The sequence below is a fragment of the Ananas comosus genome, linkage group 20 (assembly GCF_001540865.1).
Source record: "Ananas comosus cultivar F153 linkage group 20, ASM154086v1, whole genome shotgun sequence".
Lineage (NCBI taxonomy): Eukaryota > Viridiplantae > Streptophyta > Magnoliopsida > Poales > Bromeliaceae > Ananas > Ananas comosus.
The window spans coordinates 8,022,725-8,035,904 of NC_033640.1; the positions used below are offsets into that span (position 1 = coordinate 8,022,725).

At 35.9% G+C, this 13,180-nt stretch overlaps 1 protein-coding gene across 1 annotated transcript; it reads right to left on the reverse strand.

The window, feature by feature from the left end:
* LOC109725627 (ubiquitin carboxyl-terminal hydrolase 23-like) lies at nucleotides 3,277-10,953 on the reverse strand. Its single transcript, XM_020254868.1, has 11 exons — nucleotides 10,866-10,953; nucleotides 10,225-10,339; nucleotides 9,857-9,967; nucleotides 9,551-9,723; nucleotides 9,126-9,452; nucleotides 8,913-9,038; nucleotides 7,766-8,479; nucleotides 7,489-7,641; nucleotides 6,708-7,407; nucleotides 6,477-6,573; nucleotides 3,277-3,699 (listed from the first exon to the last, which is right to left on the reverse strand). The coding sequence occupies exons 3-11, from the start codon at nucleotides 9,942-9,944 to the stop codon at nucleotides 3,534-3,536; spliced, it is 2,544 nt and encodes an 847-aa protein (XP_020110457.1). The 5' UTR covers nucleotides 9,945-9,967; nucleotides 10,225-10,339; nucleotides 10,866-10,953; the 3' UTR covers nucleotides 3,277-3,533.

The window sequence follows — 13,180 nt, forward strand, 5'->3', positions numbered from 1 at the left end:
TATTTGCAGGAACTTGTATGAAATTAACTCTTTTTTATTTATGTTTGTGGCTTTCTGGTCATCGGATTGTTTTAAAATTTGTGCAGTACTAATTTCATTAGATTTTTGTTGCTAATGTGTATGAAATTTAGGTGATCCGACGACGAACGCATGTTGAGCATCGGTGCTTTTAAAAATATAGTAGCTCAACTTTAATAAATATTTAAAGTAAACTGTTATTGTTAAAGTAATATTTTTATATTGTGTGGGGGCCAAATCCAATAATCTAAGACACAGTTAGATGTAATGAGTTTCCTTTGGCATTACAAAGCTTCAATTTGGCAATATCAGTTCTCAAATTTAAATCTCTTTAATAGATTTATCAATAAATTACGCTTGTTAGTCACTGCACTTTTAGTAAAATTTCGTTTAGATCATGTCACAAAACTTTAATTTTGTTTCAATTAAATGACTAAACTTTAATTTTTATTTCAATTTGGTTATTTTTATTTAATTTTCAATAATTTTTCCAACAAAATAGTTCAGTTGTCATATTATCTATCTTTAGAAAATCACGCAACAATCAAAATTAATACTTAAAATAGTAAACTATTATGTCATTTCTCAATATTGAAATTAGTGCCCCATCATTCCTTCGTAAAAAATAAAAATAATAAAATTCAAGACCAGTAACCAAATCACGTAAAAATTAAATTTTAATGACTCGATTGAAAGAAATATAAGTTTGATGATCTAACAAGATTTCGCCGAAAAGTTCGGTGACCAATGATGTAATTTAACCCTGATTTATTTAAAGAGATGAATTAAAATCATTTTGTAGGAGCATAGGGGACGTAGGTGCTTTTATTTGTTCGTATTCTTTTATTTGTTCGTATTCTGTATCATTTTAATTTTAGATTTATGAGATGTATATATTTTTTACTTTGAAATAGGAGACCATGTAATGTGCTGCAAGATTCCAACGTGCGTTCGAAATGCGATACCAGTTTTGATTTATAATTTGTACCATAAAATTTTAGTTTATAATCAGCATTCACTAATAGAATAAAATAAGAGAATAATATTGAAAAAAATAAGCAAGCAATAAAAAGACTTAGAAACACAGCTATTTTCGAAAAAATAATACCAATCAATCACAATCTACCAGGCGGAATTAAATAACATACTCTCTACGAAATTAACTATTTAATCCAATCGGAATGGTAGTATTAGCAGAGTCATTTTTACTTATTAATAGAAAGATTTCTTACTGAATTAACTTAATAATCAGTGATAGGATTTTGACGAAATTTTAATTCATCTATGTTAATAATAACACCATGCATTCACTAATCGAAACGGTGTTAACGTTTTTATTATTATCTAATTTCAAAGATACTTGATTTCTAATTCCAGAGGCTTTTATGTTTGAATCTCCAAAAATTGGGTGCACATTTAACACACAACAACTTTGGGGGGAACAAAAGAATAATAGAGAGTGACAGAGCTGAGATATGTGGATTGTAATCTTAAAAGAGAGAGAGAGAGAGAGAGAGAGAGAGAGAGATAGAGAGAGAGAGTATGTATGTATGTATGTATGTATGTATGGATGTATGGGGTTGGAGCAGAGGATTCACAAGCAAGGTGTGAGGCAATTTATTAAGTGGAGGCAATAAAATGCAGCAACTTATCTGCATATGTCTTGTGCTTGTGCAATAAATTGGAAACCTCATTAATTGTCACCAATTATTGGAGCTTTCATGGGGAAGAGGAATTGCATAAATGATTGATTTTTTTTGGGGGGGAAAATATAAATACAATAAAGTAATAAAATAAACAAGGAAAAACTTCAAAACCCCCCTTGTAGTTTCGTACTTTTTTATTTTAGTACCATGTGATTTTATTTTTGTATCAAGTTAGTATCCTATGATTTTTAAACCACAGAGTATTAAAGTGAGAAAGTGCAAAACCAGAGGGTGCTAACTTGATACACTTTAAAGCATAGAATACTAAAGTGAAAAAATGCAAAACCACAGGATACTGACTTGATACACTTTAAACCATAGGGTACAAAAGTGGAAAAAAGTGAAACCACAAGGGGGTATTTGAAGTTTTCCCAGTAAACAAAGAAGAATGAAAAAAGAATAGGTGATTTAGGGAACTTCAAATCTTCAATGAAGGGGATCAAGTGGACTCCTCCCACACTCAAAAGTCAAAACTCGAGCTCAGAACCCTCCAAATCAGACCTCATGCTTTATTACTGGAATCGTTTCTAATTTAACATCCCGCAAAAGATAACAAGTACCCAGCATGTTCTGTAATTGAAAAATAATAGAGGACTAATCCACTTAATATAGCAAAAAAGAAAAAGAGAAATAAACAATTCTAGTTAAATAAGGTTATTTTGAGATATTTCAGGTGTTCTGTTTTTATTTGAACTTATATATATATTCTTATGATCTATAGCCAAATAAAATATCGATTGTTGAATGACCAAGAACAAAAAAAATCATATCCATAAAATCTGTCCTGCAATCAAGCATAAACTTAAGGGTCGATATCAATTTACTTCCTTGTTGTTTTTAGCATATTTTTACTTTATCACTATGGTTGTGTAGTACAATATAGTAATTTGCTCTTATAAATCTACCCCACGGCAAAAAGTCTACAATATAGTAATTTGCTCTTATAAATCTACCCAATGGCCAAAAGTATCAATTTGTTATGCTATTTACCGATAGTTCTTTGTAGTAAAACAAAAATAAAAATACGATCTTTTCTATATTCTACATAGGGACAAAGTGTAAGTTTATATTTAAAAGGCGACATGCATCTTACACCCCACATATTCAATAGCCACTCGATGTGATTACACTCCGATACTACAAAAAAATTACTAAGTATCCAAAAAGGCCCTAAATTTTTACATTCGAGATGCGAATTGCCAACTGCGAAGCATGGAAAGGAACACAAGACGCCCAAAGCAAATTACAACTTGTTTTTTATGTAGAACATAACATATCACAGGCATAAGAAACAAATCTTTTTGCGGTGAAACCGAAAGGATTTTTGTTAGCTTAGACAAAAATGGAACATAATTAAAAAGAAAGAAAAAAAATCTATCAATTTATATGTTGTTAACATCCTACTGCATACACAGGAGCAGCATCTACAAAGACTTTGATAAAACAGAGCCTTTTTCAATAACACCTACGCACAAGCAACTAATCAATATTACTCTTGTATTTGGACTTCACGAGAGACTTAATTAACAACAAAACGAGATGAAGATAAATATTGGATGAACCAAAATTGCAGATCTCTGAAAATCTCTTTTACTTCATCGGATAGGTGCAAAATGTCCGTCTTAAATTAGATCTCGCCAAAATGTCCGTCTTAAATTACGCTGTCAAATGGGTGCAACGAAAAAAATAAGTTATACAATAACTCTCTGACTAGACGAACAGAAAACTTAGAACAACAACAAAACTGATTATTATGCTAAAAAACAAACGATACAACAAATAACAGTTGGCCATGTTTCATCGTCACCATCATAATATCCGCAGCGGTTGGTTCCCCACTCTGGTTTGGTCCACCTTCAACTTCATCTTCTTTCGTGCCTTCATGCTCGCGACATCCTGGAAAGGATTCGCCCCGTCGAATGATTCCTTACCATTCTTCACCTTTTTCCTCTTACCGCGATCGTATTCCTCGTCCCTGAGATATAAGAAGCTAAATTTACAACCCTTTCGACAAAGCATAAGCTGAGAAACACAAACGATAGCTGCAACTACTGTAAACAGATAAATTATACTTAACATTATTTTCATGTTCTAAATAAAATCCACAATAGCATATGGGTCTGAGGCAATGATAACGGTCGTGCTATCGGGTCCTAGTTATCATGGGTTTGAATCACAAAAAAGCACCTCCTTGGATTATAGGGCAAGTTGTGTCCATTAGACTGCTCATCACACCTCAAAGTGTCTCGTATGCTGGACTGCCTATTAAAAAATATTTTACAAAAATAGTACATGTAAACTACGCACGCCACTAGCTTCTAATGACGATAGACTATTACATTAAAAGATCAAAATGCACTGGGTGCAGATAGCAGAAATACTACCATTTGTAAACCAACAATATGAAAATGTTAATCTGGGCACATAATCCATTTGTTTCACTACAAATATATTGATTTTATATAGCATCAGCTAGAAGTTAACGATAGTTGTCAAGCAACCTAAATGCCTAAAAACTGTCCAGACAAAATTTTTTGCCTTTCTGGACTAGAGGACATATCTTTTTCTGATAAGGCCCTGCTGTAGGGTATACTGTTGTTTGATAAAGTATTGGTTGAGTAACGACAACGATATTACGAGAAGCACAATACTAATATATTTCCATTAGCTTCTTTTCCAGTAATTGGAAGCACCAAATTTAAGCTTCTGCCTTTGAGGCTTAGAACCTCATTTTTGGGTTCCCCTGCATTAGAAGCCTCAAAACTTTCCTGCTGCCACTGATCTACCAGAGCATGGTGTGCCGAAAGCAAAAAAAAGGTTTCTGCTCCAACAATCATTCACCCATTTCTGCAAATACTTTCAAGGCAAATGTCACACCCCAATAATCCCACATCAGATAGAAATGGGGAATGTGATTGAATATATAAGAAACTTAGATACTAGTAATAATAACCGGGCTTAAGCATTTTGGGCCGGTGGTTTGGACCCAATGAGTTATTGTTACTAGTAGGCTGGGTCGTTACATTTGGTATTAGAGCCGGTTCACCAGCCGAAGATGTGTGACGAGTCTCGGCTGAGCCAGGGCCTGAAAGATAAGGTAATAGCTATGCCGGAGTCTGAATGACAAAGTGACCGGCTATGCCAGGGTCTGGATGACAAGGCTAGTAAGACAAGTCTCACATTGCCTGGTGATCTTGGGCTGTGTGTGTGATTGGTGACGAAGACGTCAGAACCTTAACGGGAGGAGTCTGTCACACTCCAATAATTTCACATCGGATAGAAATGGGAATGTGATTAAGTATGTAAGAGACTTAAATACTAGTAATAATAACTGGGCTTAAGTATTTTGGGCCGGTGGTTTGGCCCAACGAGTTATTATTACTAGTGGGCTGGGTCGTTACAGCAAAATAGTCTTAAAAAGTCCACTCAAATTTGAGTTCGCTTTTCACGTAAAAACTTTCATGCCAACTGCTCGTTACATATTACATCACACCACACCAAATAACTCCAATGATAAAATCAAACGATCAATGTTCATCTAATATCTGAAATATTACATATTAAACCAGAGAATTCTAAGCAAGCACATGAAGCCTACTCAAGCAGTTTTAATAACTGTATTATTGTTTGACTCCAACTAAATTTTAATTTAAAAATTCAATCTCCATTCACAATGCACCCTTTCACATGAATTTCAATTGGATGAATTTACAATGCTCCCTTCTACTTAAATTCCAATGGCAAGCATGTGACTGCCCCCTTTCACAATGTGGAACAGTGTGATGTATTTACTTCTTCCAGTTTATGTGTAACAGACTCCTCTTCAATGCATTCAGGGAGTTCAAAAGATGTACAACGGTGGAATGCGGGATGTACTTACTCCTTTCAGTTTTTGTGTAAACAGACTCCTCTTGGTTGCATTCAGGGAGTTTTAAAGGGATGCCTCTTATAAAGTATAGATTCAACCACATCCCCAGTTCTGATATTTAGGACCTTTAGCGCAAGCTTGTCAAACTAACAGCCAATACTGAAGCTTGGCAAGAACCATCTTCTCACGATATTTTAATGTATTTTTTATATATTAGCAAAGTTGTTTATATTTATTCATTTAGCAAATTGTCTACAACGCCCTTTATGGACTTTCGGTTTTTTTTTTTTCTTTTATACTGCAGCCTAAATACTAAAGAGTGAAAACTTACTTCTTTCCTATCCTCAGAAAGTAAATTCATGTCTCCCTTTATGGAAGTTACACTGGTGCTATTAAATGGTCAATCATTTTTTGTGATTACATCTTAAAGGGAACTTCAGTCATTTAGAGAATTTATCTCTTTACATTGCTCAAAATGGTTTATTAGTTATTACCAGTTTGTTTATCCATGTTCACTATGTCAGTTTGAAATTATTTTTTTTGCTTTCCATCCAGAGTGATATAAGAAGCAAAGAAATTATTCATAATCTCTCTTTCAGATAATTAAAAGTTAAAACAATTCCGGGCATTGCATAGGCAACAAACTTGACATATTAAAACCCCCACATTTGTAGAATTGTGCAAACTATCATCTTTAGGAATCTAATATTAACTGGCTATGAAGAGAACTGCAGAAATTCCTAATTTGTGGGTATTAAAACAAAAGCATATAACTCATCAGGCAAGGACATAGTTAATTGGCGAGAAGTGTCAAACGTTTATATTTATATATCATAGTTTGAACTCAAAAATGATAATTTAAGTTGAAGATCAAGAAAGTTTACCATTCATCCAGGACATAACCAATGCTTTTCTTTACTGAACTTTCTACCCTATGCAGATTTTCTGTCATTGGCAATTCTATATCATCCCATCGTGCAACTGCATGCAGAAAAAAAGAAAAAGAAAATCCCACAGTAATACATAAGATTCAGGCAAGTACACAACACCAACATGAAAAGAACAATACAAGACGAGCAAAAATGAAAAAAAGCAATTGTTATGCAAATACTAACCAGTGGTTTCAGCTAATCCCCTGGTGAGTAAACTCACCAACTCGTGCTGGTGTGTACCTTTATCATGTGAATCAGTTTTACTTGACTTGCACTGATCTGGCGCATGGTTCAAGCATATTTTAGGCTGCTCAGAAGTACCAAGAGTGACACCAATCTTTCGCTTTGTCTCATCTAATAATTGATCACTGGTAGAATTACCATTAGACTGATTTCCATTTTCTACTGTCTGAACATTAGAATCAGTTATCAACCGAAACTGCAAGCTTTCACAGTGAGGGTGCTTGGAAGAATTTACACTTATGCTATTAGTAGCCTCAGATGTTGATGTTCCTTGATCGCTTACTCTTAAATGATCTGAAAGTCCACTTTTCATGAGGTGTTTGGAACCTAGACATCTTCTTTTTGTTCTCTTGAGTTTCTTCTTTTTAGCCAAATTTAATGAACTCATAAATAGTTGTTTCCTGCCAAAATACTTGCTCTTTAATAGAATTTCTGGAAGTTTCTTCAATTTTGTACCCATTTCATGGCAAGTACGAATTGATGTTTCAGGGACCGATTCTGCAGCAAGTTCCTTAAGTAAACCATTTGGAATGTTTTTTTTATTTGACAATTTGATAAGTTCTGGTTTCTCCACTTTAAGAAGGCCTTGGCCACCATTCTGGTTTTGTAGATTGCATGAACGAACTTCAGAACTAATTGCCTGGATAAGTAAAATCAGCAAAAACATCAGTTCTGATTTAACAACAAACACTAATAGACGCTACAATCTATATTTATCTACCTGGTATTTTGCAGCTGACAAATTGCTGGTGCTGTTTTGAACGAATCCATTAGTAGGAGCTGACACACTCAAATTTTCTTTCAATTTAGCTTTCAATTTCCCCTGGTGGGATGCATCATAATTTTGAAATATTCCGTTAGCAGCAGCATCACTCTAGCAAGGACAAAGGGAGCAGACTTTAAAAAAAGATAAACTAGCATTCATCCCGTTACTCTACCTGAGCGCGCACCACCCCNAAAAAAACACTCATGAAAAGGTAGGAAAAATGAAGTTTTACCTTGCAGATATCAGGTTCCATGACAAGTGTCTTGGCAAGAACCTCAGATGTAGGTTCAGGAAATGCAGAGTTCTTTGACCCAGCATGAAGGTAGTTTGACTTCACCTTCACATCCAAACAATTAGAATCATTTTCAGGCTCAAAAGAGGTATCCTTTTTATGAGAAGGTATCACAATAGGATTGTCCTTTGGTTGATCTTGCTTTGAGGAGTCGTCTGCCACCTTCTGATCAGTATTGTCATTTGCAGCCACAGATTCTTTCAAACAATGCCCCAATCCTTTAGAAGAAACATTCCCATTTAGTTGCAAGTTAGAAGATTGATTTGCACATGACACGTTTTTGTTTGCAGATTTTGGGGCTTCATCCAGATTTTCATTGCCGCCATTTCGCACAGAAGATGCTGCCTCTTGCGAGGACTGACTAAATTGTATTTTTATCATAGAACTAGGCTGACAGCTGATGGTAGGATCTTTTTTCAAATTCACCATACTACAGATGGAAGTGCTTATTTTTGTTCCTGCCCCACCATTTTGATTTGCTCCTTTAGTGCCTGAGACAATTTCACAGTTTGCTCTGTTTCCAGGGCCACATTTAGAGAGGCTATCCTTCTGCACCCCATCAACTGATCTTTTCACGATCAAACTTCTATCACGTACATAGAATAGCATATAGGCTTTTTGAGACAATACAGTCTTCTCACTGACTTGGTGTACCTATATTTGAATGTTTTAAAGAAAAGTCAGCACAAAAACCTAGTTGGCAACTTTCATAACTTGAAAATTTCTCATTTCCCTTTAATTCATTGTCCTCCTTTTTGCGCTTAAGATCCATTATGCACCTACTTGGAAAGGATCACATTTTATACATTTCAGACAACTAAATGGACCATCAGTAACTCCTCTACCAGTACTTTCCAAGTATATTTGCTATTTAAGTTACAAGGAAGGATATAAACTCTAATCTTAGAAAATAGGACATCACTGCCAACGTGTAGATTAGCAGGAACATACATATATATATATGCATATGCCTGCTGATTGAATCACAGAGTTGTTAGCATGATATACCGGTAAGATATCAAAGTAAATAGCAATCAAAATTCAATATTAAGGAATCGTAGGCTTACAAAATGTCCTCAAACTTAACCTGATTATCATCAAGAGAATGCCACATGCCACTTGATGTGCGTACGAAACAATAATAATGACCAGAGTGGGTATTCCAACCAGCATGAACTAGGACACCATAAAGGGTATATTTCAAGTCTCCCTCCTGCAAAGATTACTGAAGATTATAGAAGCAAGAAAGGCAAATGAAAGAGCAGCTGAAGCAAACCCAACATTACACATGCTTACTCACATTGGGATCGCTAACAAATGGTTTCAAGTCGATCCTGGGTTCAAACTCCACTTTTCTGTCAATCTTTTGACCAGCAATATGAGAATCAAAACGCTTGAGATGAATGGTGAGCACAAACGGAGCCTTATTAATCGTAAGCTGTTTATAAGCCCTAACTTTCTGTTTGCACCGCTGACACTGATATTGCCTCTCCCCACCGTCAAGTTGCTCCAGCCCAGTGAAATGTTTAAGTGCTTTATGTAGAGAATCAGCTTTCGCAATTTCCAGACTCAAATCCAAGAATGGATCAAACGTATTCGAACAATAGGAACACTGCATACATTTTACCTGCAGCACAAATACAGATAAGTCAAAACAGATTACAAAGATGGCCTCTTTCCTCTATAATACATTTCCAAATAAAAAAGAAAAAAAACCTAAGGCACCTGGCTTCTAAGACGACCGCCAAAAATCTTGTAAACTAAACTTCTCTCATATGCACTAGGAGACTCACTTGGGACACCAGAAGGTAAACAACATTTATGCATTGACTCAAGCAAGTTAATCATGTACTCATGAGCATCTTCCTGTCTGAAATTCCGAAAATTGCGAGATATGCCTGAAAGTATAGTCAAAAGGTTGCAATTCTTAAGTAGAGTAAATCAACAGCAAGCAGTACAGAAATATAAGTGGATCTAATCATTCAAAAAGTTTTTTTTGGGAGGGAGATGGAATCCAGGACACAAGTTTACATCGCAAGTTCTTGACAAGATGAGATGGTGACAATATCTTCCCGGTAGATTGTAGAGCATGCATAACATGATTCTGAAGAGCACACATTGCACAGAAGCCAGCAGTACGGCCTATAAAAGATGATGTGAAGTCAAGTTGACGATCCATAACATGTGAAAATGAAAAGCGCTATAGTAAGGGAAGCCTATTTTATGACTTCCATTCAATTTCAGTGAGCACACAAAAGTTAAGTAGAATGATATGCTCCACATGCAAATATAAATAGTTCCATTGGATGGAAAAAGATGTGGTTAAATATCAGAAGAGATATTTCAAACAAAATCGAAGGGTAATCAACAGAATCACATATACATCTACACAAACTTACATGACGACTTGTGCTTGCCGCTCTGCAAGTACGCTGCAAAAGGCTCCGTGTATGTCAGGCATTGGAGAACTGAATTCAGAAAACAAGTATTACCAAGATTCGCCAAACCAGCACCCTGTAAGATGCCGAACCTTTTCCAATTTAGCTAGGAAAATGAACATTCCAGATTTAGGGCCTCTTTGGACCACTTTTATTTCTTTCAACAGCAGTAGTTTCTAGTAAAGCATTTACTAAACGAAAAAAAAAAAGACGTAGAAAGAGCATCTACTGCAGAAGAAAGCACATAAAGAATAAGAGTTGGGTCCTCAAAAGCAGAAGCTCCGATCTGATAATTCTGACTGTGCTGTAGAAAGAAGCTGTTGAAGGTTTTCATATAGTGCTTCTCGTAATAGCACAACTCATACAGCAGTTCACCAAACAGCACGATACCCTACAGCAAGGCCAAACAGGGCCTAGCTACATGCCAAATAGATATCAATAAGAGACCACATGAATCAGCGCCGAAGCCCTAAATTTGGTGAAAATTGAAGCATCAAAACCATGTTTTATACCAATCTAAACATGCAAACGAAGCGATCGAACAAATCGAGGCACAAAATCCCAACGAATATTACGAAAAAGCCGAAAAGCCCCCTACTCACGATTCTCCGGAAGGTGATCCTGAAGCCGAGCTCCGGATCCAACCCATGCTCGTAGAACTCCCCGCCCTCCGATCTCTTCCCCGCCGCAGTGGCCNAGCCGAAAAGCCCCCTACTCACGATTCTCCGGAAGGTGATCCTGAAGCCGAGCTCCGGATCCAACCCATGCTCGTAGAACTCCCGGCCCCCGGCGCTGATCGGAGCCGGGGTTTAGAGTTTCGAGGCGAAATCCGCCGCCGCCAATCGCGCCCGACGCGGCGGCGGCGGTGGCGGAAGAGGGCTTCCGCGCGGGGTGGAACTCGATCCTCCTACCGAATAGCGACTCCACCGTGGGAGCGGGTGCGGCGACGACGGCGGCGGCAGCGGCGGAGGAATCCTCCGCCATGGGCGCCGAGAAGCGGGGGATCGAACAGAGGTTTAGGGTTTTGGGTTAGGGTTTGCGGATCGGGGAATGGGGGAGAGGGGTCGGGGGAGATGGAGAGAGAGAGAGGGTTTTTTGGGCGCCGCTTTTGTAGAGCAGGACGTTTTGCGCGTTTCGATCCGTCGCTCTCTCGCTCTCTCTCGCCCTCTCTTAATTGGCCGGTAGAGAAGGAGATTTTTGGGAGGAGGGTGTGGATATAAACCCTATACCCTCGACAAATTATCCCCTGGACCTGGTGTACCGATATACACGCACCGCAACTAGAGATGTCAATGGGTATGCATGCCTGAAATTTTATCGGAATCCAAACCCGAACCCGAACGGAGCGAATTTATCTGATGCTAAACAGCTATGATTCGAATATGGATATCAAAAATAAAAATCCGACGGATATAGATTAGGATATGAATTTTGACCGTACCCTACCCAAACCCGAATTTATTTTATATTATATATAACATGTATATACAAATATAGTATTATATTTGAATTTGTATTTTAAAAAATTTATATTTAATGTAATATATTTTGAAATATTGAAAAGAGAAATAATTGCTTCAGGTTCGAATTTTCAGGTTCGGGTTCGAGTTCGGTTTCAAATTTTTGGTCGGGTTCGGGCTTGGATATGGACTTTTAAATCTGTCGGGTTCGAATTCGGATTTAGAGTTCGGTTTGGGTTCGGATTTTTAAAAATCTACCTCAAATCCGACCAGTTGACATCCTTAACGGCAACTAATATTTAGTGGCTTACCTTCTTAATATAAAATCTAGCTAAATATATATAGTCGGATATCGTAGCTCCATAAAATATAATTTTAAATTTTAAATTAAAATAAATCTCAAAGAATTTACATGGAAACATGCTGATGATGTTATACAATTATGTAAATTTTACTTTCTATTATATTTAGATTTGGTACATATACTTTTTGAATTCATTTGGAATCAAATTTAACTAAATTTCAATCAAATTAGGGATAGTATTTATTTAGAAATATAAATTTTTTTATTTGAAAAAAAATAATTAGAGTTCATAAATTTTATTCTATGTAATTATACCAATAGATTTTCAAATGATCTGACAGTAAATTATGAGAATTGGATGAAAAATATTTGTATTATAAGAAATTCCATCATATCCTTTCAAATTAGTTAAAATCATATTAGTCAATGATTCCAATAAATCGATTAAAAAATTAGTATTTTAATTCTCGAGAAAAGTGATAACCTAAAATACCCAGAGGGTCATGTTTGTGAAATATTATGACTTTCGAAAATGTATTATTTAGGCATAATCTATTAGAAATGAGCAACTAAAGTTTTATTTTCTTTTATTTTGAATTATTTTAAATTATAAAAATAGATGTAAAATTGAATTTGGGTTTTGTAGGTAGGTATTTTGGAGTACGGTGCACGGTGGACCGGGTGCACGCAACAATCTCTTGATTCCCTGTGGGATTTGGCCCACGCGCCGACTGATAAACGGCGAGGATGGATTTAGGGCGTGATCTGAGCCGTCCAATTATCGTCCCATGAGGCTTTTTTTAAGAGAGAAAAAAAAAATAGCAAACTATTTTTTTTAATAGAAATAAAATCACCTCTAAAATTTCAGTGAATATTATTTTTTTAACATTAAATATATAGAAACCCTTCTAAACTTTAGTTCTCTTGCAAATAGGCGCGCAAACTTTCAATTTTAGTAATTATATATATTTCTAAAATTTATCAAATTATTCAAATTATAATGGATTATAATTTTCGATCCGAACTTTTTAAATTATCATAATAAAGTTTTACGCTACAATTTATATTTATTAAGTGGTGATAAATTGTCAATATGATTGTAGCATGATTAAAATTTATGATTCCCACACAAACAGAAAAGTTGGGGGACAGA